The sequence below is a fragment of the Zonotrichia leucophrys genome, chromosome 29 (genome assembly GCF_028769735.1).
Source record: "Zonotrichia leucophrys gambelii isolate GWCS_2022_RI chromosome 29, RI_Zleu_2.0, whole genome shotgun sequence".
NCBI lineage: Eukaryota > Metazoa > Chordata > Aves > Passeriformes > Passerellidae > Zonotrichia > Zonotrichia leucophrys.
Window position 1 is genome coordinate 134995 of NC_088198.1, and position 24486 is coordinate 159480.

Here is a 24486-nt window from a genome sequence, read left to right on the forward strand (position 1 = left end):
CCCGGTATCCTCCAGTTCCCCCAGTCCTCCCAGTAACCCCCCCCTTCCTCCCAGTTCCCACCTGTCTCCCCAGTTTCCTCCATTCCCCCCAATCCCCCCCAGTCCTTTCTAGTCGTCCCCAGTCGTCCCCAGTCCCCCCCAGTTCTCCCCAGTTCCCTCCATTCCCCACGGTTTCCCCCAGTCCCCCTCAGTCCTTCTCAGTTCCCCCCAGTCCTTCCCAGTTCTCCCCAGTTCCTTCCATTCCCCACCGTTCCCCCCAGTCTCCCCCAGTCCCCCCGTCCTGCAGGGGGCGCCCTCACGCCTCGCCCCCCATGCCTGCAACATAACGTGATCGTGACGCGCGCTCCCCGCTTTCCTCGCTAGGCTCCGCCTTCCGCCCGTTTCGTCCTCCGATTGGCTGAGGGAGCCGTCAGTCGGGACGCAGCGGGTGGCGATTGGTTCCCGGAGCACAGTGGGCGGGCACAGGGAGGCGGAAGCGAGTGGGACCCGGATGTGAGCGCGGCCCATGGAGGGGGCGGGACCCCCGGTAAGGGGCGCCGGGGGCTCCGGGGGAGATGGGGAGGGGTCCTGAGGAGCTCTGGGGGCACGGGGAGAGCCCGGGCTGGGGGGTACGGCAGCGATTTGGGGGTCCTGGGCGGAACCGGGGAGGTCGGGGGGGTCGCATGATGGGGGGCGGCCGCGGTGCGGGGGGAACGGGGGGGTTGGGGGGTGCTGGGGAAGGGAGACCCCCGGCATGGGGGGACCTCGGTGTGGGGCGAGGGTCGGGGTTGGGCTGCCAGGTGTGATTTGGAGGGGGGGTCAGGTGTGATTTGGGTGTGCCAGGTGTGGGTTTGGGGGTGTCAAGTGTGATTTGGGGGGGGAGTCAGGTGTGATTTGGGGTATGAAAGGTGTGATTTGGGTGTGCAAGGTGTCGGTTTGGGGGTGTCAGATGTGGGTTTGGAGGTGTCAGGTGTGATTTGGGTGTGCCAGGTGTGATTTGGGGTGTGCCAGATGTGATTTGGGGGAGGTCAGGTGTGATTTTGGGGGAGGGGGGAGTCAGGTGTGGGTTTGGGGGTGTCAGGTGTGATTTTGGGGCGTCAGGTGTGATTTGGGGGGGATCAAGTGATTTGGGTGTGCCAGATGTGATTCGGGGTGTGAAAGGTGTGATTTGGGTGTGCAAGGTGTCGGTTTCGGGGTGTCAGGTGTGATTTGGGGTGTGCCAGATGTGATTTGGGGGGGGGTCAGGTGTGATTTGGGGTGTGCCAGGTGTGGGTTTGGTGAGGTGTCAGGTGTGATTTAGGTGTGCCAGGTGTGTGTTTGGGGTGTCAGGCGTGTGTTTAGGGGCAGTTTTGGGGTGTCAAGTGTATGTTCGGGGTGTCAGGTGTGTGTTTGGGGGGGGGGTCGGGTGTGTTTGGGGTGTCAGTGTTTGGTGGTGTTTTGGGGTGTCAGGTGTGGGTTTGTGGGTGTCAGGTGTGAGTGTGCGGTGTGTTTGGGGTGTAGGTGTGTTTAGGGAGTTTTGGGGTGTCAGGTGTGTGTTTGGGGTGTCAGGTGTGTGTTTGGGGGCGGTTTCGGGGTGTCAGGTGTGTGTTTGGGGGAAGTTTTGGGGTGTCAGGTGTATGTTCGGGGTGTCAGGTGTGTGTTTGGGGGACGGTTTTGGGGGATCTCGGGTTCGGGGGGGTCCTGGCCGATTTGGGGTGTCACTTTCGGCTGTGTCGGTCCCACCCGTCCTTTCGGGGGTCCCAGCGTTGCCTCCCCGCAGGAGCCCCCCCGCCATGGATGACCTGAACCTGCACTTCAGGTTCCTCAACTGGCGCCGGCGGATCCGGGAGATCCGGGAGGTGCGCGAGGGCCGGGACCGGGACCGGGACCGGGATCGGGACCGAGATCGGGGCCTGCGCTGCCAGGAACGCGCCCGGCACATCCTGGTGGACGGGGACACCCTCAGGTACTGGGGGAGCCCCAGGAGGGGCTGGGGGCACCCCCAAAAAGGGGCTGGGGGGCCCAAGGAAGGAAGGAAGGTGGGGGGATGCACCCAGGGGGATGGGAGGGGGCTGGGGGCATGCACGGACCTGAGGGGGGTCTGAGGGTACCCGGGGGGGTCGAGGCTGTCTCAGCCCCCGGTGCTGTCTCAGCCCCACCCCGCTCCCCGCAGCTACCGCGGCCCCTCGGGTGAGGTCGGCTGTTACGTGGCCCCGCGGCCGCTGACCCGCGACAGCAACTACTTCGAGGTGAGCCGAGGCTGCGCGGGCTGTCCCGGTGTCTGTCCCGGTGTCTGTCGCAGGGATTGTCCCAGGGGTTGTCCCAGTGTCTGTCCCGGGGGTTGTCCCAGTGTGTGTCCTGGGGCTTGTCCCGGGGTCTGTCCCGGGGTCTGTCCCCGTGTCTGTCCCGGGGTCTGTCCTCGTGTCTATCCCGGTGGCCGTCCCGGTGGCCGTCCCGGTGCCTGTCCCGGGGCCTGTCCCAGTGTCTATCCCGGTGCCTGTCGCGGGGTCTGTCCCGGTGTCTGTCCCGGCAGACACGGAGCCCTGACCCCCCGGGCCGTGCCCAGGTGTCCATCGTGGACAGCGGCGTCCGCGGCACCATCGCCGTAGGGCTGGTCCCGCACTGCCACAGCCTCGAGCACCCCCCGGGATGGGGGCCCGGCTCCGTCGCCTACCACGCCGATGATGGAAAGTGAGTGTCGCGATAGCGGGGGGGCGGGGCCGGGAGGGCGGGGATCGTTCGGGGAGTGGGGATTTCGCGATAGCTAGCGGAGAAGTGATGGGATAATTGCAGGTGTTGGGACAGTAAGGAATTTCAGGACGCTGGTAGATGTCAGGATGTGAGATGAAGGATTAAATGATTTGGGATGTCAGGGGTATTGGGATAGCAGGGGTGTTCGGCATATTGGGGACTGTTGGGACATTGGGGGTCTTGGATATGGGGAGTGTTGGGAGCTTGGGGGTTTTGGATGTTGGGGAGTGTTGGGACCTTGGGGGTTTTGGATACTGGGGAGTGTTGGGATCTTGGGGGTTTTGGATGTTGGGGAGTTTTGGGGCCTTAGGGGTGTTGGATATGGGGGGAGCCAGGAGGGCAGCAGGACTGGGAGGTGTTGGGAGGCACTGGGGCCTGTCACGATATTTGGGGTCTGCTCCAGGTTTGAGGTCCCCGTTTAGTGACACTCCCCCCAATCTGACCCCCCCTTTTTGGGGTCCCCCCGGTTTTGGGGTGCCCCAGGCTCTACAGTGGCCGGGCCAAGGGGCGCCAGTTCGGCTCCAAGTGCAGCTCCGGGGACCGGATCGGCTGTGGTGTTGAGAGGGGCTCGTTCGGAGCCCCCCCAGCCCAGGTTTTCTTCACCAAGAACGGCCAGAGGGTGAGGGGATCCCCCCCACTTCCTACTTTGGAGTTGCCCTAAATCCCAGATGGGGGCCTGGGGGTGCCCCTGAGCCCCCCTCACGTCCTGAACTCCCTCAATTGCAGGTGGGGGGTCTGGGGGTGCCCCTGTCGCCCCCGGGGCTGTTCCCAGCCGTGGGGCTGCACTCGCTGGGCGAGGAGGTTCGGCTGCACCTGCCCCCCCCCGGGCCCCCCGAGGATGAAGGGGGGGCCATGCTGGTGGACAGCCTGGAGGAGGAGTGGGGGAGGCTCCACGACGTGCGGCTCTACGGCTCCGTGAGCACCCGGGAACCCGGCAGGGAAATGGGGACTGGAGCCTCCCCCAGGGCTGGGGATGGCCCAGGGAGGTGGGGAGGGGGCTCAGAATGAGGGTGCAGGGGAATGGGGTTGGATGAGATTGGACCCCATCCCTGGGTTGGGAGGTCAGAGATTGAGGTTATGGGGTGAGAAGAACGGGGCTCTGTGAGTTTGGGGATGGGACAAAAAGGGTCCCCAATTCTAGTGAGGGTGAAAAGGGGGGCTGTGACACGGGGCTGGGATAAGGGGGTCCCAGCAGAAACATCAGGAGTCTGGGGGTTCTTGGGTGCATCTCAAATCCCCTGTGCATCCCCCCCCAACCCTCTATGGCTCCCCCCTCAGCCCCTATGATCCCCCAATTCCCCCAGCACCCCTCAAACCCTCCCAGGTGCTGTTTTTAGGTGGGGAAGGGAATGAATTTCGTGGATCTGGAGCTGGTCCGGGTTAGGGGGTGCCCCCTTTCCCCCCTCTCTGAGCCTCCCCACGCCCCCCCAGGTGTTGGAGTACGTGGGGAAGGGGAAGAGCATCGTGGATGTGGGGCTGGCCCAGGCGCGGCGGCCGCTCAGCCCCCGCAGCCACTACTTCGAGCTGGAGATCCTGGACCCCGGCGAGAAGTGCTACATCGCCCTGGGCGTGGCCAGGAAGGTGCGCGGGGGGCTCGGAACTGGGGTACGGGGGGGCTGGCGGGGGTGGAGACACCTACGGAGCTGGGGGTGCTAGGGAAGTGGGGGGATGTGGGTCAAAAATGGGGGTCTGGGGGTTACAGAGGGAGTAAAGGGGGGCTGGAGCCTCCTCCAGGGCTGGGAGTGGCCAAGGAAGGAGGGGAGGGGGCTCAGGTTTGGGGTACGGGGCTGGACCTCTCCCCCAAAAGGTGGGGGGAGGGGTGTCAAAAAGGAGGGTTTGGGAGGGAAAATTGGGGTCTATGAGTTGGAGGGGGCTTGACCCCCCACATTGCCATTGCCTTCACCTCTCTTCTCCCCCTGTACCCCCCCTCAGGATTACCCCAAAAATCGTCACCCTGGCTGGAGCAGGGGCTCGGTGGCCTACCACGCAGGTGAGCCCCCCAAAAGTGGGGGGAACCCCCAGAATGGCCGGGACCCCCCAAACACAGGACCCCAATAGTGAAACCTCCTCCTATTCTCTCTGCTCCTGAAAACCCCTTTCCCATTTTTCCTCCCTATTTTGGGTTGCACCCCTATAATGAGGGTCTGAGGGTCTCCCCCATGACCTCGGGCGTCCCCCCTAATTTGAGGGGTCCCCATGGCTCTTCCCCTCTTCCTTCCTCTGTCTTTTTCCTCTTCATCCTTTTCCTTTCCCAACCCAGTATCCTCCTTTTTTTTGGGGTGCACTTCTATGGGGAGGTCTGAGGGGTGGTTTCCAGCCCCTTGTGGGGGGGGGCCCTATGGCCTCTTCCTCCCCCTTTTCCCTTTCATCTGCTTCACCCTCTTCTTCCTTCCTTCCTTCCTTCCTTCCTTCCTTCCTGCCTGCCTGCCTGCCTGCCTGCCTGCCTGCCTATTTCTCTTCTGTTTTTGGGATGCAGCCCCATGGGAGGGCTCCTCCTCATGACGGGATTTGGGGATCCCTCTGTGCACCCCCATCCCCAGTTGTCCCCTTCTCCTTTTCCCTTCTCCTCCTCCTCCCCTTTCTCTGCCCATTTCTCCCCCTTTCTTTGGGGTGCACCCCCATGGAGGCTATCTTGGGGTTTCTTCCACGAACTGGGGGGCTTCCCCCTAATTTGAAGTCTCCCCTACAGACGACGGAAAGCTGTTCCATGGCAGCGGGGTCGGAGATCCCTTTGGCCCCCGCTGCTACAAGGGCGACGTGATGGGCTGTGGGATCATGTTCCCTCGGGACTACGGCCGGGACAGCGAAGGTACCGCGGGGCTGCGGCCCCCGAGGCTGGGCGGGCTCGGGGCGGGCCCCTCACCCCTGTCCCCGCCCCAGGTGACAGCGATGACGCCTCGGAGCCCCCTGAGGTGAAGGTGAAGGTGCGCAACGTGATGTACCTGGAGGAGGAGGAGGAGGAGGAGGAGGAAGAGGAGGAGGAAGAAGAGGATGGGGAGGACATGGAGCAGGAGCAGGAGGGCAGGAAGGTCGTGGTAAGGGTGGGGATACCCCTCCAAAAAAAAAAAATCTCTGTGGCCTAAAAAAGTCCCCAAAAAACTCCTCCTTCACCCCAAAATTCTCCTTTGTCCATCGTAGGGATCCTTTGGAATCAATCTGGGGATTTTGGGGGGGTTGGGGTGTCCTACCCCCCTCATATTTTAGGGTGACCCCTGGTTTGTCTGTGACCCCCACACGTTTGTGCCGCACCTCTGGACCCTCCATCACACCAAAAATCCCCCCTGCAGCCCCCTTGGGTTCCCTTCACAGTGACTCACCCTGGGGTCACCCCCTTTGCCCCCACTTTATTGGAGATTGGGGTCTCCCCGCCCTCCCCTCACATTTTCGGGTGACTCTGCTGTGTGTCCCTGAACCCCCCTCCATGTGTCTGTGCCCTCTCACCCCAAAAATCCCCCTACACCCCCATTTTGAGTCATCTTTCCTTGCCTTACTCCCCCCCTTCACCCCTGTTATTTGGGGGGTGGGGGGGTCTCTGCTGCCCCCCAGTCTCGGGGTGACCCCCAGGTTTGTGCTCCCCCAGGTGTTCTTCACACGGAACGGGATGGTCGTGGGGCGCAGGGAGGTTGGGGTCCCCCCCGGGGGGCTCTTCCCCACCGTGGGGATGCTCAGCACTGGTGAGAAGGTCAAGGTGGACCTGCACCCCCTGAGTGGATAAAGGGGGCCCCGCGTGGGGCCCCCCAAAACCTGAAACCCTGCGGTGCTCCTGGTGCCCCCTCCGGGCCCTCCCAGTGCACTTTAGGGGGTTTCCACAGCAGTGGGGACCCCCCCAAGGTGGTTTTTAGGGGGTTCACTCCTGCCCCCACCCCCATAATGTCCCTCTTATGGCGCCTCTTTGGTGGGGGGGGTTCCCCTCATTGAATCCCCCCTCAAAAGTACCCCACCCATGCCCCCCTAGATGGTTTTTGGGGAGTCTCAGCCATGGCCCCCTCATTTTTGGGGGACTCAGTCCTGTTTCCCCCCAGTTACCCCAATGACCCCCAGGTGGATTTGGGGGTCTCAGTCCTGCCCCTCCCACAATGGGTGACCCTCGTGCCCCCCCCCCCAGAGCCCCCCAAATCACCCCCTTGACTCTCCCCCGCCCACCCAACCCCTCCCACTCCACTGACCCCCAGTGGCCCCCAAATCACACTTGCACCCCCTCATCTCTTCCAGCGCTCCCCATTCCTGGGGGAGGTTCCAGGGGCAGAATTTGGGGTCCCCCATCATGAATGTAACCAGACCCTTCCAATTCCATGGAACCCCCAGAATCCCTAGCTCCGTGCTGGGGGCTGGGCTGGTGTTGGGGTCCCCTTTGATGTTTGCACATGGTGGGCGGGGGTCCCCATACTGCCCCCCCCCACCGAATAAACCCATTTCTTACACCAAAATAAATGTAGATTTATTGGGGTTCCTCCAGCACCCCCCAAATTGCAGGGGGTGTCCCTGTGCCCCCTTTTCTACCAACCTCCACTTCTTCACTTGAGGAGACAGTCAGGGGGGTGTCGGAGGTTTTGGGGGGGCCTTCAAGGGCAGTTGGAGAGTCTGGGGAGTATTTGGAGGGGTCTGGGGAGAGGTTTAAGGGGGAGTTTGGGGGTCCCCAGTAGGACTTTGGTGCTTAAGATGGTGGGAAGGACGATTATGGGGATCCCCTTGTGCTCCCTCAAACCGAGGGTGTCTGGGAGGGTTTGGGGGATCCGGGGGTGGTTCTGGGGGGTGGTTTGGGGGTGTTCAAGATGTGGTGATGAAGGTGATGATGAGGGGGGTTTGGTTATGTGTGTCCCCCTGTGCCCCCCCTTGGCACAGGGGACTCCAGGGTGTTTTAGGGGTCCCTCAGTGTCGTGTCCCCAGCAGGACCTCCGTGAAGGGTGAGGGGAGTCCCACTGGGTTTGGAGAGTGCCCCCGAGCCCCCCCTGCCTCGGGGGGGTTTGGGAGTCCCCAGGTGGTTTTTGGGGTGCGGGGGCGGTCCCCGGTGTCCCTCAGTGCCGCGTCCCCAGCAGCACTTTGGTGACGAAGGTGACGATGGCCCCCGCTGGCTGCTCGGGGTCCAGCTCCGCGAACACGTGGCACGCATTGCCCCCCCCCGGGGCCCCCGCCTGCTTTGCCACGAACCCGAAAATCCTGGGGGAGCCGGCGGGGTGGGGGGGGAGGGTAAGGCCAGAGTCAGAGCCGTGCCCCCCTCTCCTTCCCGCGGGTCCCGTTCTGGGGGGGTCTCCCCACCTACCTGGCCATGGTCCCGTCGGGGTTTGCCCACCTGGGGGTGGTTGGAGGGGTTGGGAGGTCTGGGAGGGTTTGGGAGGTGGGGGATCCCCCCCATGCCCTCCTTGTGCCCCCCTTGTGCCCCCTCTGTACCCTCCTGTGCTCCCCCCGTGCCCCCCTATAACCCCCGTGCCTCCCCGCTTCCCCTCCTCGTGCCCTCTGTGCCCCCTCCGTGCCCCCTGTACCCCCCATTCCCCCCGTGCCCTCTCGTGCCCTCCGTGCCCCCCCTGTATCCCCCCGTGCCCCCCGTGCCCCCTCACCGGCGCTCCTGCGGGTCAGTGCCGCAGTGGGTGACGCTGCTCACGGGGTAGTGCCGGCGGAAAAACAGCCTGGGGGGGCACCGGAAAGGGGGGCACGGGGTGAGGGGGGGCGTGGGGACCAGGGCAGGGTCGAGGGGTGTCGGGGTTTGGGGGATCAGTGGTTTGGGGGATTCGGGGTTTCCAGGGATTGGTGGTTCGGGTGTTGGAGGTCGGTGTTTCAGGGGTTGGGAGGTCTGGGGGGGTCGCTGGTTTTGGGGGGATCTCAGGATGAAGGGGCCCTGGTGTGGGGGGTTCGGAGGTTTGGGATGGAGGGCTCAGAGGGGTCTGGGTTTGGGGGTTTGTGGGGGGGTCAGAGGGGTCGGGGTTTGGGGTTCGGGGGGGGTTCGGGGGTGCCTCACTTGCGCTGCCGGTCCGTCAGGGTGATGCCCTGCACCGACACCTTGAAGTGCACGGGGCTGGGGGGGGGGCGCGGGGACCCCCCCGCGCTCGGAGCCCCCTCCAGGAGGGACCCCACGGCCTTGGCCACGGCCTGGGGCCCAGTCAGGGCCTCGGTGCCCACCGAGCCCAGGAACAGCACGGAGCAGGCTGAGAGGCAAGGGGGGGAGCTGCTCAAACCAGGACCAGCACCCCAAAACTGGAACCAGCCTCCCCAAAACCAGGAGCAGCACCCAAAACCAGGAGCAGCACCCCAAAACTGGGACCAGCACCATAAAACCAGGACTAGCCTCCCCAAAACCGGGACCTGCCCCCGCAGTGCCCCCTGTCCCGATGCCAACCCTGCAGGTTGGCCGTGCCTGCAGTGCCCCATTCTCCCCCCACCCCAGTGCCCCCCGTGCCCAGCCCCACCTGCGCCCTGCCTCAGGAGGGCTCCGGCCGTGCTGACATTGGGGGGTCCCGGCGGCTCCGGGGGCTCCTCCTGCAGCTCTGGGGAGGAAGGCTCAGGGTGGGGGGGGCGGCCGGGCCCCCCCGGAACTGTCCGGGCTGGGGGAGTCTGGGGGGGCTCTGGGGGATTTTGGGGCTGGAGGAGTCTCTGAGGGGGGGTCTCCGCTGTTTGGGGGTGTCCCCGCAATTTTAGGGGCTCCTGCGGTTTTACGGTTCCCGCGGTTTTGGGGCATCCCAGTGGATGTTCAGGGGGTCCACGTGGGGGTTTTGGGGTGTCCTCGCGATTTTTGAGGTGTTCCCTCGTGGGTTTTGGAAGTTTCCCAGGGGAGTTTTGGGAGTTTCCCTGCTGAGCTTTTGGGGGTTTCCCGGGAGTTTGGGGGTGTCTCCGCGGCGGTTTTGGGGTGTCCCAGGAACGAGTTGGGGAGGTGTACCCGCAGTTGGAGGGGGGGTTCCTGTGGGGGTTTTGGGGTGTCTGCAGGGTTTTGGGGTGCCCACCTGCGTGGGGGATGCGGAGGGTGCAGGGCAGTGAGATGGGGGTGATGGAGTGCTGCAGCACCAGCGCTGGGAGGCTCCCTGAGGGAAAGAGGGGTCAGGGCACCCCAAAACGCCCATGGACTGCCCGAAGCCCCCCACAGATTCCCCCCAAGCCCCCCCCCCTGAGCCCCCCTGAGCTCCCCTTGAGACCCCACTGACCCCCACAGCCCCTCCCACCGACCCCCCAGTGCCCCCTCGAGCCCCCCTCACCAAAGTAGGGCTCCTCGGGGCACCCCCGGATTTTGACGCCCCTCGGGCCCGTCTCGATCAGGAAGTGCCGCACCAGCTGCTCCTGGGGGTCCCCTGGGGGGCCCGGTGGCGTTAGAGGCCAGCGAGACCCCCGAGATCGCCCCCGCCCCCCCAGGGGGTGTCCATGGGGGAGTCCGGGAGGGTTCAGGGGGTGCTGGGGGTGTCAAACACCCCACGGCCCCCCAGAACTGCAGGGGGGGGGGTCTCTGGGTGGATTTGGGCACTGCTGGTGGGGAATTTGGGGGTATTTTCAGGGGTGTTGGGGGTGTCAGAGCCCCCCTCCCAGCCCCCCAGTATTCCATAGGGGGGAAGTGGATTTGGGGGGGGGGTCTGTGGGGTTCGGCGGGGTCCATACCCGCTCTGGAGGCGGCGCGGGGGGGCGGGACCCCCACCCTGAGCGCCAGCCCGAAGGCCCCCGGGAAGCTGCTGCTGCGGCGGACGAGGAACGAGCCGGGAGGGGCCGCCTTGAGCAGCGCCACGGCTGGGGAGACACGGGGGGGTCACACGGGGGGAGGGGGCACACGGGGGGGACCCCACCGACCCCCCTGTTCAATCCTGGAAGCCATCCACAGACCTCAGCCATGAGTCCCCCCATAGATCACTCCCGAAGCCCCCGGTGCTCCCACACAGACCCCCCCCCGCAGCCCCCCACAGCACCCACTGACCCCCTCCAACTGACCCCCCCTCACTGACCCCCCCCCACTGACTCCCCTGACTCCCCTTCCCTGACCCCCCCTCACTGACCCCCCCACTGACACCCCCTTCACTGACTCCCCCGTGCTCCCCCGATCCCCCCAAGCCCCCCAGCCCCTCAATCCCCCCTCGACCCCCCCAAACCCTTTCCTCCCAACCCCCCCGGCAGTTCCCGGCCCCAATGCCCCCCCCAGCACCCCGGGGGTCCCCGCGCCCCCCCCTCCCCGCCCCTCCCCCCCGTACCTTCCTCCCGGGACAGGCCCGGTTTGTACCAGAACTTGCTCGTGTCCTGCACGAAGGTGCCCCCGGGGGGGGTCCCGCCCGACCCCTCCCCCGCCGAGGGGGCTCCCTGGGCCCCCCCCGGGCTGCGCTGGGGTGAGGAGGGGTCGCGGGGCCCCCCCGGGGCCGGCGGGTGCCGCTTCTCGGGCAGGGGCGGCTGCGGCGGCGGGGGGGAACCGGGGGTGCCGCTGGCGGGGGAGGGGGCGCGGGGCGGGCCCGGCCAGGGGGTCCCCTCGGTGGGGCCCCGCCGTCCTGGGGGAGCAGAGAGAGAGGGGAGACCCCCAAAAACCCTCATGGGGGGCACAGAGAGAAAGGAGACCCCCAAAATCCCTCTGGGGGGGTCTCCACAGACCTGTCCCCGGTGGCTCCTTTCCCCCGGCACTCCCCAACACCCCCGGGCCCCCCAGGTACCCCTTTAACCCTGCCAAATCCCCCCAGCCTCCCTCAGTTCACGCCTCAGCTCCCCCCAAGCCCCCCCCCCCCAAGACCCTCTGTGGCCACGACCCCTCCCCAGAACCCCCCCAGCCCCTTCAGACCCCCATCAATCTCCCCTTTAATGCCCCATAACCCCCACCAAGCCCTTTTCGATCCCTCCAAACCCCAAATACCCCCCCAGCCCCCCCATTAACCCCTTCGCGCCCCCATCGTTACCTGTCGGCTCCTGGGGCTCCCCCACGGCGGGGGGGTCGTAGCCCCCTTTTCCGGGGGGAGGGTCCCGCTCCGCTCCCAGCCCCGGGCGGCCGCAGTGGGGGCAATTTGGGGGCTCCGGAGGCGGCGCGGGGGGATCCCCCCAGCCATGGCCGCCGTAAATGGGGCGGGTGGGCAGCGGGGAGATGCCCCCCCAGCCCTGGCAGTCCTGGCAGGGGCAGAGGGGCGGGAGCCCCCCCAAAAGCAGGTACCCCCCCGCCACGGGGCGCCCGTAGCTCCCCCACGGGGGGAACCCCTCGGACAGCGAGCGCTGCACCCCCCGTTTGGGGGGGTCCCGGGAGGAGGCCAGGCTGGCCCGGCGGCACAGGGGGGGGCACGGGGGGGCCCAGGTGCTGGGGGGCGCCCAAGGGCTCGGGGGGGTGGGGGACACCGGGAGGCCGTGAGCGGCACAGGGGGGGCTCTGGGGCGCTGCGATGCCGTGGGGTGCGGGGGGGCTGTGCAGTGAGGGGGTCCCGTGGGCTCCCGGGGGGCTCAGGGATGCGGGGGGGCCGTGGGACATGGGGGGGGCTGGGAGTCCCTCGGATATCGGGGTGATGTGGGACATGGGGAGCCCGGGGGATACCGGGGTGCCGTGGGGTTTTGGGGGGCTGTAAGATGTCGGGGAGCTGTGGGGGGCTGGGCTCTCCTGCGATGTCGGGGTCCCGTAGGGTGTCAGGGTCTCGTGGATCAGTGGGGTCTCGTGGGGGATTGGGGGGCTGTAGGACACTGGGGACTTCTGGGCTGGGGGGGGGCTCTGGGGAGTGTGGGGGCCCTGGGGTGTTGGGGATCCATGAGATGGGGGGGTCCCATAGGATTTTGGGGTCCCATAGGGCGATGGGGACCCCTGGGATGTTGGGGTGCCGTACGGAGTCGGGGTCTCCAGGGATGTTGGGGTGCCGTGGGACGCTGGGGGGCTGTAGGGCAGCAGCGAGCCCTGGAATGTGAAGGTCCCCTGGGATCCCAAGGTGCTGTTGGGCACCAGGGTGTCCTGGGAAAGTGGGGTCCCGTGGAATGTCGGGGACCCCCGGCATAATGGGGTCCTGTGGGATATCGGGGCGCCATATGGCGCGGGGACCCCGTGCGATATTGGGGTCCCGGGGGATGCTGGGGGGCCATGGGGCGCCGGGGTCCCGTAGGAAGTTGGGGACCCCTGGGGTGCTGGGGGGCCATGCGGTGTCAGGGTCCCGTAGGGCTTTGAGGGGTCATATTGTGTGGGGGACCCCTGGGGTTTGGGGGCTGCACAGGATGTGGGGAAGCCGTGGGGTGTCAGGGTCCCAGGGGGGCTGTGAGGAGTGGGGGTCCCATGGAATGGGGGAGTCCCGTGGGATAGGGGGGTCTTATGGGATACTGGGGTCTCATAGGACAGCGGCGTCCCGTGGGACGGGGGGGTCCCGTGGGATACGGGGGTCTCATGGAAGGGGGGGGTCCCGTGGGATATCGGGGTCCTGTAGGGTGTTGGATTCCCGTAGGGTGCTGGGCTCCCGAGTGCCTCGGGGCTCCCATAGGCTGTGGGGGTCCCAAGCGCTTCGGGGGTGTCGGGGGGCTCCTTCCCCGGGCCGGGGCTCTCGCGGCCCCCCCGAACACCGAACCCCCCCAGCAGCTGCTCCAGCTCCCGGCGCTCGGCGGCCGTGGGGGGCGGGGGGCGGCCGTGGGGGGCTCCGGGGGGGGGCGGGGAGTCAGAGTCCCCCCCGTGGGAGGAGGGACCCCCCTTCTTCTGCACGCGGGCGTAGGGGCTGCCATCCAGGGGACCCCAGGTGTGGGAGGGCTCTGGGTGGGAGAAGGGCAGTCAAACCCCCCTCCACCCGCACCCCCAAACCCCCACGGGGCCCCCCGGAACACCCCCGTGTTCTCCCCCACCCCTTCAGGCCATGGGGACCCCCCCCTGTACACACATGTTGCCCCTCAGAGCCCCACGGGCACCCCCAGTTCCCATCGGCATTTTCTCCAGGCGTGGTTGAAGGAGTGAGCCCCTGGCCTCCCCCAAAGCCCCCCCTGCACCCCCAAAGTCCCCTCGGCACCCCCAAACCCTCCCAAGCACCCACCCCTGACACTCCAGGTCACCCTGAGAGCCCCCCGCACCCCCAAACCCCCATCACAGGGTCCCTCCTCCCGCACCCCAATTCCCGCCCGGCCCCCCCACTCACCCTCGGCGCTGTCCCAGGGCTCCTCAAAGGAATCGCGCCGCACTGCGGGGTCCCGCACCCCGTAATCGATGGGGGTGGCGGGGGGGCCGCGGGGGGCGACCCAGCCTGGGGAGGGGCAGCAAGGCTGGGAGGTCAGGGGGGGCCAACGGGGAATCCCCGCTGCTCTCTGCCCCCCAAAACCCCAACACCCACCTTCGACCCTCTCAGGGCCTGAGGAGAAGATGAACTCGACGGTGGCGTCGGGGGGGAAGCGCTGGTCTGGGGGGATCAGCAGGAGGGTTTGGGGGGGACCAGAGGGAGGGTCCTCCTAACCCGCACCCCCAAATCCCCGGTGGCGGCATTCCCAGCCCTCAGGCCCAGAACTGCACACCCCAATTCCCCCTCCTTGCTTTCATCTGGGGGTCATGGGGGAACTGGGAGCGTTGCTGTTATTTGTGACCCCAAATACACCCATGCCTCCCTCCAGATAAAATCTGAGTCACCCTAACACTAACACTAACTCTACCACTAAACCCTAACGATAACACTAAACCCTAAACCGAAACCAACCATAACCCTAACCCAATGACTAAACCCTAACCCAACCCTAACCGTAACCCTAACCCAGCCCTAAACCTAACCCTAACCCTAACCCCAATTCCCCCAGAACCGCCCTGCTTGCTGTCATCTGGGGGAGCATGGGGGAACTGGGGGCGTTGCTGTTATTTGTGCCCCCAAATCCATGCATGCCTCCCTCTAGGTAAAATCTGAGTCACCCTAACACTAACCCTAACTCTCTCATTAAACCCTAACACTAAACCCTAACCCAAAACCAACCTTAACCATAACCCTAATCCTAACCCAATGACGAAGCCCTAACCCAACCCTAACCCTAACCCTAATCCTAACCCAATGACTAAACCCTAAACCTAACCCTAAACCTAACCCTAACCCAACCCTAATCCTAATCCTAACCCAATGACTAAACCCTAACCCTAACCCAACCTTAACCCTAATCCTTACACCATGACTAAACCCTAAGGCTAACCCAACCCTAACCCTAATCCCGAGCCCCCCGAGCACCCCCAAACCCCCCCCGTCCTCTCGCGCCCCCCCAGCCCCGCAGCCCCCCGGCTCTCCCGGCCCGTGCCCCCACCTTGCCAGGCCAGGTCCAGCTCGTCCCGGCGCAGCCTCAGGCGGGGCCCGCGCAGGGTCCCCGTGTGGAACTGAACCCCAAAAACCGCCTCGCGCCCCCCCCGCCGCCGGTGGTAACAGCGCACCTGGAGGGGAGTGGCACAGGTGGGCGGGGGGCTCGCACAGGTGAGCGGGGGGCGCACACAGAGGGCGGGGGGCGCACACAGAGGGCGGGGGTCACACACAAAGGGCGGGGGTCGCACACTGAGGGCGGGAGTCGCACACAAAGGGTGGGGATCCCCCCTCCCCGCGGGCCCTCCTCACCATCACATCGCCCTTGAGCAGCAGCGCCGGTTCCAGGGTGACACAGAGAGACTGCGAGGCGGGGGGGCTGCGGGAAAAGAGGGGGGGGGTCAGGGTTTGGGGGGGCCGCGGGGTAAGGGGGGACATTGGGGGGGCATGGTTAGGGGGGCACGTTTGGGGCTATAATTTTGGGGCAGCATTAGGGGGTTGGGGTTCGGGGGGGCACGTTTGGGGCAATCATTTTGAGGGGTGTGTCAGGATTGCGGGTACCCCCTGAAACCTCAGCATCCACAGAGCACTGGGGGAAATTGGGGGAGCCCCTGCACCCCTCAAAGGGGAGGGAGGGGTGGGTTGGGTGTGCAGGTCAGGTTGGGGGGCGCCCCAGGACCCCCAAACGGACACAGTGCAGGATGGGAGGGGAGGGGGACGGGCACGGCAGGGTGGGGGCGAGGTTTGGGGGGCTCCGGGACCCCCCCGAGGTGCAGGGGAGGTCAGGTTTTGCGGGGGGGGTCACTCACTAGACCCCCGAGGTGTAGACGAGCTGCAGCGATTGGTAGATCTTGAGGAAGGGGCGGCAACCTGGGGGGGGCACGGGGGGTTATTGGCGGCCCTGGGGGGCTGCCGGGGTCCTCCCCCCCCACCCCAAACTGACCGTCGGGGGGGTCGTAGGCGGGCAGGGGGGGCAGCAGGACGTGGTGCAGGAACTGGGGGGAGCTGTTCAGGCGGAGCCGCCCCGAGAGCAGTGCCCCAAAATCCTCCGTGTACCTGGGGGGACGGGGGGGGGCACGGGTGGAACCCCAAAACCGCCCCAAAACCGTGCCAAAAATCCCCTCGAAACCAGCCCAAACACCGACTGAAACCACGCCAAAAATAACCTCAAAGCCACCCCCAAAACAGCCCTAAGAATCACCCCAAAACCATCCCAAAAATCACCCTAAACCACACCAGAAGTTACCCCTAGAAACTGAAAGCACCCAAAAATCACCCCCAAAACACCCCCCAAAAACCCCTCAAAACTACCCCAAAACCACTGCCCCAAATTACCCCCATAACACCCCAAATCACCCCAAAACAGCCCCAAAACACCCCAAATTACCCCAAAACACCCCCAAAACCCCTGAAAACTACTCCAAAAACCATTGCCCCAAAACACCCCAAATCATCCCCAAAACACCCCAAAACGCCCTAAAACACCCAAAATCATCGAAAAACGCCCCAAATCCCGCCATGGCCTCCCCCAGCCCCCCCACCTGCGCTGGGAGGGCTGCAGGACCCCCCCCAGTTTCTCCTCGCAGAATCTCCTCATGCTCAGCGCGTTCAGCGCCTGTTCGGGGCTGGGGGCAGGACAAGGTGGGTGAGGTTCCCCCAAAGCCTCCGCGACCCTCCCGGGACCCCCAATCCTCCCCCAAACCCCGCACGATTTCTCCACAGCCCCAATCCCCCCACAGCGCTTTTACCCCCCCAGGACACCCCTCACTCCCCCCTGAACCCTCCCGGGACCCCCGCCCTGCCCCCCAACCCCCCATTACCTCCTATAAACCCCCACCAGCCCCCCCGTCCCCCCCCCCGGCGCCCCTCACCTGCCCCACACGTCGCTGTAGTGCAGAAACGCCCCCACGACCACCCCGACCGGGGCCTTGCTGCCCTGGGGGACGGGACGGGACAGGTGAGGAGCCTCAGTACCCCCCAGTAACCCCCCCATGGCTCCGAAGGCCCCCCGAATGTCTCCCAGAGTCTCCCCAGCACCACCCAGTGCCCCCACAGTCCCGAGGGCATCGCAGGGACCCCCAGAACCCCCCAGTGCCCCCCCAGTGTTCCCCCCATTGCCTCCCAATGACCCCCAGTGCCCGCCCAGTGCCCTCCTAGTGCTTCCAGTGCCCCCCCCCCCCCCCCAGTGCCTCCCCAGTCCCGAGCGCATCCCAGGGACCCCCAGTGTTCCCCCAGTGCCCCCCCAGTGTTCCCCCCAGTGCCTCCCTGTGACCCCCAGTGCCCCTCCCCAGGGATCCCCCTAGTGCCCCCCACAGTCCCGAGCGCATCCCAGGGACTCCCAGTGCCCCCCCAGTGCCTCCCAGTGCTCCTCTCTTCCCGTCAACAATGCCCCTCCCCAGGGACCACCAGGGACCCTCCCAGTGACCCCCAGTGCTCCCCCCAGTGCCCCCCTGCCCTCCAATGCCCATTCCCAGTGCCCCCCCCCTGTGCCCGCCCAGCGCCCTCCACAGTCCCGAGCGTATCCCAGTGCCCCCCCAGTGCCTCCCACTGCCCCTCCCCGTTCCCCCGCCCCCTCCCCGCCCCCTCCCCGCTGTCCGCAGCCCCCCGGGGCCCCCCGAGATGCCCCCCAGCCCCTGCCCCGGCCCCACCTTGCAGAGCAGCACGGCCACGTTGCGGGGGTGCCCCCCCAGACACCCCTCGAGCGCTTTGCAGACGGAGCAGAGCAGCTCCAGGGGGGGGGCGAGCAGCTCCGGCCACCCGAAATCCAGAACCTGGGGAAGGGGGGCGGGGGGGCTCAGAACCGGCACCCCAAACCCACCGAGGGCACCCCAAACCCACCGGGGGCACCCCGAACCCACTGGGACACCTCGAACACCGCGGGGGACCCCGAACCCACCGGGAGGCCCCCGAGACCCCAACTCCACCCCCAGAGACCCCGCAACCCCCCAGGGAACCCCCACCCGTCCCCCAACCCCGCGGGACCCCCGGACCCCCCCTCACTTTGGGGTTCAGGCGCGGGAGGTCGCGGCGCTTCTCGGCCAGGTTGAAGATCTGCGGGGGCACCGCGGGCTCGGGGGGAGCTCGGAGCCACCGGGAGCGCCCCAAAACTGCCCCGGAAGCCCCAGATCCCCCCAGCCCCCACCACCCCCGGCTACCCCGTGCCCCATCCCCCGCCCCTCCCCCCAGGCTCCCAGTGCGTCCCTCACCCCTCTCGACCCCCCCAGTGCCCCCACAGCCCTCCCAGAGCCGCTCCAGATGTCCCAGCTGTTGTCCCCGTTTACTCAGTTGCTCCCCCAGCAGCCCCATTTGCTCCAGTTGTTACCCCAGCAGCCCCAGCTACCCCCCAGAAGCCCCAGGTGCCCCCCCAGTTGCCCCCCCAGGCTGCCCCAGTACCCCCCAAGCAGCCCCAGTTGCCCCTCAGGTGCCCCCCCAGGTGCCCCCCCAGCAGCCCCAGTACCTCCCAAGCAGCCTCAGTTACCCCCCAGAAACCCCAGCTGCCCCCCCAGCTGCCCCCCAGCAGCCCCAGTACCCCCCAGCAGTCTCAGTTGGCCCCCCCAGCAGCCCCAGTACCCCCCAGTTGCCCCCCAGCAGCCCCAGGTGCCCCCCAAGCAGCCTCAGTTACCCCTCAGAAGCCAAAGGTGCCCCCCAGCAGCCCCCCCGGTGCCCCCCAGCAGCCCCAGTGCCCCTCAGGTGCCCCCCCAGGTGCCCCCTCAGTACCCCCCGGCGCCCCCCGGTGCCCCCCCAAGCAGGCTCACGGTGTAGTTGGGGCCGTGCCGCGCCCCCAGCAGCCGCGCCAGGTGCCGCAGGTGCCCCCCAGGCCCCCCCTCGCCCCCCGGCAGCGCCACGCTCAGGATCCGCTCGGTGACGAACGCCAGGTCCAGCGCGGGGGCGGGCGCGGCCTCGGGGCTGGGGGCGCGGGGGGTCCTGGGGGGGAGCAGCGGCTCAGGACGGGGGTGGGGGGCACCCCCAGAACCCCCGAACCCGCCGGGGGATCTGACCCTCAGCGCCCCAAATCCCCCCCCAGGACCCCAACGTTCCCCGGGACCCCCCAGCACCCCAAAACCTCTTGGAATCCCCCCCAGACCCCCCCCACAGCACCCCAAAACCTTTTGGAATCGCCCCAAATTCCCCCAGCACCCCAAAATCTCTTGGGATCCCCTCCAGATTCCCCCAGACTCCCCCGAGACCCCTCCCAGTACCCCAAAACCTCTTGGGATCGCCCCCAAATTCCCCGCGCGCCTCCAGTACCCCAAAACCTCTTGGGATCGCCCCAAATTCCGTCCCCCCAGCACCCCAAAACCTTTTGGGATCCCCCCAAATTCTCTCAGATCCCCGTTGCACCCCAAAACCTTTTATGATCGCCCCAAAATTCCTCCAGACCCCCCCAGCACCCCAAACCCCGTACCTGGGCAGGGTGCTCCGCTGGGGGGCGCTGTCGAGCGAGGAGCCCTGGAGGGTCCGGGGGAGCCCCAAAAACGAGGAGGGTCAGGGGGGTCCCAAAGCACGGGGGGAGCCAAGAGCGGTCCCCAAACACGGGGGTGAGGAAGGGGGGGCAAAGGAGGGGGTCCCCAAAATAAAGAGGGGTCGAGGGAATCAAGGGAGCGGCGGGGGGACCTGGGGTGTCCCCATAACACGGGGAGGGGCAGGGAGGTCCCCAAAACGTGAGGGGGGGCGGGAGGGGTCAGAGATGGGTAAGGGGGGGGCAAGGGAGTGTCAGAGGGGTCCCCAAAACACCGCAGGGTCACGGGGATGGCAGGGGGGGGAGGGGGCCGGGGGTCCCCAACTCCTGGGGAGGGTCAGGGGGGGTTGGGAGTCCCGCGGGGAGGGGTTGGGGATACAGGGAGGGGTTCGGGGTCACGGGGGGGTCAGGGAGTCCAGGGGGTTTGGGGGTTCCGAGGGCTTTGGGGTTCCGGAGGTTTTGGGGTTCCAGGGGTCTCGGGGGTTCCAGGGGTCTCGGCGGTTCCGGGGGTCTCGGAGATCCAGGGGTTTGGGGGTTCCAGGGGTTTCGGGGATCCGGGGGTCTCGGGGGTTCCGGAGGTTTTGGGGTTCCGGGGATCTCGGGGATCCGGGGCTTTGGGTGTTTCGGGGGTTTGGAGGTTCCGGGGGTCTCGGGGGTCTCACCACGCGCTCGCTGCGCCGCACCGGGGCCGTGTTCCGCCTCTGCAGGGGCACAGCGGGGTCTGGGGGGGCCCGAGCACCGGGCAGGGGGCAGCGCCCTGCCCGGGGGTCCCGAGGGGGATTCGGGGGGTTCAGCGGGAATATCGGGGTGCCGGGGCTGACACGGGTGTTTGGGGCTCCCGAGGGCGGTCCCGTCTCCTGCTCGGGGGGGGCTTGGGGAGGTTTCACCCCTTGCGTGGGGTCCCTGATCCTGCCTGGGGAGTTTGGGGGGTCCTGCCCGGGGGTGCTTCGGGAGTTCGGGTCGTGTCCGAAGGGTCCGGGGGTCTTGAGGAGGATTTGGGGGGTCTCGGGGGGTCCTGCCCGGCGTCTTTGGGGAGGTCGCGCCCCCCCCCCCACTTACCAGCTCAGGCGGGGGCAGAGGTTGGCACGGTGACGTCACCTGGAGGAGGACACGGAGATTATCCCAAATGGGACCCCAGCCCCAAAAGGGCCCCCCCGCCCCCCGCCGTACCTTGCTCTCACATCTCTTGTGGGCGGCGACTTTGCAAACTGGAGGGACAACGGCGACATCAGGAACCCCCGGGGTCCCCCCAGGGACCCCCCAGGACCCCCAGTAACTCCCCCCCCACCCTCCCGCTGCCCCAGTAAGCTCCCAGTATCCCCAGTAACCGCCCACTGCCTGCAGTGAACCCCCAGTAACCACCCAAGGAAGACCCCAGTGCTCCCAGTAACTGCCCAGTGCCCTCCCAGTGCTCCCAGTAACTGCCCAGTGCCTTCCCAGTGCCCTCCCAGTGCCCCCCAGTGCTCCCAGTAACTGCCCAGTGCCCTCCCAGTGCTCCCACTGCCCCCCCAGTGCTCCCAGTAACTGCCCAGTGCCCTCCCAGTGCTCCCCCAGTGCCTTCTCGGTGCCCCCCGGAACTGCCCAGTGCCTCCACTGGCCCCAGTAACCCCCCCCCCCACCATCCCATCCAGCCCCCCGGTGTATCCCGGGGGTGTCACCTCTGCACACGAGCCCGTGGGGTCCCAGGGGGGTCCCGCAGCCCCCGCAGGGCGCCCCCCGGCGCAGGCTCCGCTCGCGGAAGGCGTGGGGGGCGGCTGGGGACGGCCTCGGCTGGGGGGACACGGGGGCGTCACCGCTTGTCCCCCGCGTCCTCCCCATGCCACTGCCACGACCTCCCGCGTCAATTCCGTGTCACCCCATGACCCCCCCGGATCCCATTTTTGTCGTCCCTGATGTCACCTCTCGTCTCCATGTCCCCCCCGATGTCACCTGTCGTGTCCCCTCCATGTCCCCCCGCCTTGTCACCCTCTGTGTCTCTGTTGTGAACCCCCCCGTGTCCTCCCCGTGTCCCCTCGGTGACCGCCCCGTGTACGGCCCCCAGACCCACCCAGCTCCCACCGTGTCACCTCCGTGTCCCCTCGTGTCGCCCCCTGCATAACCCCCGTCCTCCTCTGACCCCTCACGCGTCCCCAGGTGCCACCCCCGTGTCCCCTCGGTGTCACCTGTGTCCCTCCTTCTGTCCCCCATGATCCCTCCATGACTTCCCACTGACCGCGCCGCGTCTCCTCCGTGTCACCCGTGTCCCTCCATGGCGCCACACGTGTCCCCGCCTGTGTCCCCACCATGTCCCCCTCTTGTCCCCCCAATATTCCCCTGTGTCCTCTCTCGCATCCCGCTCCTGTCCCCGCCACGTCCGTGTCTCCCATGTCCCTTCCGTGAGCCCCTCGTGTCCCACATGTCACTCCCGTGCCCCCCCATGTCCCCGCTTGTCCCTCCCGGAATTCCCGGTCCTCTCCCGTGGCAGCCCCGCTCTCTCTCGTGTCCCCCCCATGTCGCTCATGTCCCACCCGTGTCCCCCAGTGTCCTCTCGCCTCCTTCCCCGTGTCCCCCCCCCGGTGTCGTCCCGCGTGTCCCCCCCGTGTCCACCCCGGCCCCTCTGGCCGCGGGCCACGGACAGCGCGTCCCGCAGGAAGCGGGGCCGGACCAGCCCAGGAAGCGGCGACCCCTGGGACGACCCCGCCGTTCCCACGGAGGGGGAGGGGCGTGGGAGCGTGTGCGGGGGGAGGCGGCAGCGGGGGGGGCGTGGGACGGGGAGGGAGGGGCGTCGGGAAAACGGCAAAAAGTGGGGAAAAGTGGGAAAATGGGGGAAAATGGGGGGAAAGGGAAAGTGGAGGTGAGGGGTGAGCGTGGGAAAATATGGGGAGGGGCGGCGGGGGGAGGGGGAGGGTCAGACTCGAATTTCCCCCCCCCCCACCCCGAGGTCACCCAGCGTCACGCGTGGGGAGGGGGCGGCTGGAGCGGGGGCGCCACGGGGGAGTCCCCCCGCACCCAGCCCCCCCTTCCCCGCCGAGGGGGTCCCCACCCTCCGCAGGACCCCCCCCTCCCCTCCCCACGGGGGGCTCCCCCCGCTCCTACCGTGTCGGGGCCATCGCGGCGGCCGAGCGCGCGCAGCAGCGTCCCCACGGCCCCGGGGGGCTTCATGGGGGGCTCCGCGGGGACCTCGGGGGGTCCCAGGCACTGCCGGGGCTCTCGGGGCTCCCCGCGGGTCCCGCGAGCGGCTCCGTGGCCGAAGGCGCGCGGGGAGGGGCCGTTTCCGCGAGCCCGGAGCCGCTTCCCGTGCCGGGGGGGGACACGGACACGGGGGGGACACGGGGGGGACGACACGGGAACGACACGTGTGGCCACGAGGAGGGGACACCGGGAGGGACATAGGGGAGTCGAGGAGGGGACACGGGAGTCACACAGAGGAGATACACGGGGGGACACGGGGGGAACACGGGGACGGGACACCGGGAGGATCACAGGGGACACAAGAGGAGGGACACACGGGGGACACACGGGGGACCCGCGGGGTGACACCTCCCTCTGCTGACGGTGCCTCAGTTTCCCCCTTTCTCACTTCCAGGATCCCCCAGATTTCCTCCCGAGCCCCCCGGCACCTTCCTGGAGCTGCCCCCGCCCCCTCCTCTTCATCCTCCTCCTCCTCCTCCCACCGCCCCCCCGTTAACCGCTCCCGCGGGCCCCGGGAACCCCCAAACTCGGGGGGAAAGGGGGGCTGGACCCACCCCATGGGGACCCCCAAAGTCAAGGAGAAGGGGGAGGCTGAGACCCCCACAAGGAACCCCCAGATTAGGTGGGAAAGGGGATCCTCAGCCCCATGCGACCCCCAAACTCGGGCCGGGGGATGTTGGTTCGGGGATGCTCAAGAGACCCCAGAGTCTCGGGCTGGGCTCCCCAGGGGGTGCAGGGACCCCAAACTCTCCCGTGCGAGGCCCCTGGGGGGGGGAGCTCCTTTCAAGGGGCGGAATTGGTGTTCAGGGGTTTTGGGGGGCGTTGGGGTGGGGGCTATTGAAGGAGGAGAGGAATTGGGGTGCAAAGAGGCTTTTGGGGTGCAGGGCCGGTTTGGAGTGCGGGGGGCGTTGGGGTGCAGGGAGGGGATTTGGGTTCAGGAGGGGAATTGGGGAGGGGCTTTTGGGGGTACAAGAAGAGGATTTGGGTTTGAGGTTTTCGAGGCGCAGAGGGGATTGAGGGGCCGGTTCAGGTCCCCTTCTCCCGGCCCTTGGGGTCCCCCCCCCGCCCCCATCCCGGCCAGGACAGACCCCCCTTTGTGGGGCTGGAGCCGCCGGGGGGGGGGGAGCCGCATTCCAGCGGTGGGGGAGGCGGTTCCAGCATTCCAGCGGTTGGGAAGAGCGGGGAAAGAGGAAGGGCCGGGGGGGGGGGGGGGGCGGCATCCCGGGGCTCGGTGCTGTGCCCGCGTCCCCAGTTAATCACCGTTAATTAACGGCGGCGGAGGAGGAATGGAAGGACGCAAAGAAGGAAGGTTCAGGATTAAGGTGAAGAAGGAAAAATGAAAAAGGAGGAGGAAGAGGATGAAGAATTAGGGATGAGAGGGATGAGGAGGAAGAAGATGGAAGGAGGAGAAAAGCGAAGGAGGAAGGAGAAGGAAGAATGGGAGGAAGGACAGAGGGAAGGAGGAAGAAGGGAAAAGAAGGAAAGAGGAGGAAGCAAATGAGGTGGAAAGAGGAAGTTGAAGGGGAAGCAGGAGATGGAATGATGGAGAGGAGGAATAAGTAAGGAAGTGGAAGAGGAAAGGGGGGAAGAGCTGGGGAGGATGGAAGGAAGGAGGAGGACGAAGAGAAGGCAGGAAGAAAGAAGGAATGAAGAAGGATGAGGAAGGAAGAAGAAAGATGGAATGAGGGGAGAGGATGCAAGAAGGGAAAAGGAAGCCCAGAGAAAGGAAGACCAATGTCAGGACAGGAAATTCCCCTGGGGGGCTTTGGAAACTGCCCGCTCCCCTCCAAGGTGGGGAGGAGAAGGGCAGAAGGATTTGGGGCCTTTCTGATATTTTTCAGCTCATTTTATTGGAGAAAACAAACAGCCCCCAGCCTGGGGGAGAACCCCAAAACTCCCCCAGGACCTCCCAAAACCTCTGGGAAGGTTCTTTTTACACATTTTTACAGCCCACCCCAAATCTCAAAATCTCAGAGTATCTTGAGGTTCTGGGGTGGAA

At 66.8% G+C, this 24486-nt stretch overlaps 2 protein-coding genes across 3 annotated transcripts; one reads left to right on the forward strand and one right to left on the reverse strand.

The window, feature by feature from the left end:
* Nucleotides 1-196: 196 nt before the first annotated feature.
* Nucleotides 197-7140, forward strand: SPRYD3 (SPRY domain containing 3). Of its 2 annotated transcripts, none has more exons than XM_064735026.1 (11): nucleotides 197-526; nucleotides 1739-1924; nucleotides 2132-2207; nucleotides 2525-2649; nucleotides 3193-3328; nucleotides 3436-3624; nucleotides 4141-4290; nucleotides 4642-4699; nucleotides 5399-5518; nucleotides 5590-5744; nucleotides 6290-7140. In XM_064735026.1, the coding sequence occupies exons 2-11, from the start codon at nucleotides 1752-1754 to the stop codon at nucleotides 6422-6424; spliced, it is 1317 nt and encodes a 438-aa protein (XP_064591096.1). In that variant the 5' UTR covers nucleotides 197-526; nucleotides 1739-1751; the 3' UTR covers nucleotides 6425-7140. The 2 variants fall into 2 exon arrangements, with proteins under 2 accessions (XP_064591096.1, XP_064591097.1); XM_064735027.1 differs by lacking the exon at nucleotides 197-526 and adding an exon at nucleotides 552-608.
* A 117-nt stretch (nucleotides 7141-7257) lies between these two features.
* Nucleotides 7258-22898, reverse strand: TNS2 (tensin 2). The gene is made up of 27 exons (XM_064735023.1): nucleotides 22392-22898; nucleotides 20975-21086; nucleotides 20487-20524; nucleotides 20376-20414; nucleotides 19979-20017; nucleotides 19263-19306; nucleotides 18613-18781; nucleotides 17858-17908; nucleotides 17506-17628; nucleotides 16729-16793; nucleotides 16399-16482; nucleotides 15801-15913; nucleotides 15667-15727; nucleotides 15170-15236; nucleotides 14868-14991; nucleotides 13925-13990; nucleotides 13733-13837; nucleotides 11553-13355; nucleotides 10866-11153; nucleotides 10285-10410; nucleotides 9891-9983; nucleotides 9642-9719; nucleotides 9111-9188; nucleotides 8663-8849; nucleotides 8265-8333; nucleotides 7970-7999; nucleotides 7258-7866 (listed from the first exon to the last, which is right to left on the reverse strand). The coding sequence occupies exons 1-27, from the start codon at nucleotides 22455-22457 to the stop codon at nucleotides 7725-7727; spliced, it is 4260 nt and encodes a 1419-aa protein (XP_064591093.1). The 5' UTR covers nucleotides 22458-22898; the 3' UTR covers nucleotides 7258-7724.
* Nucleotides 22899-24486: the final 1588 nt, after the last annotated feature.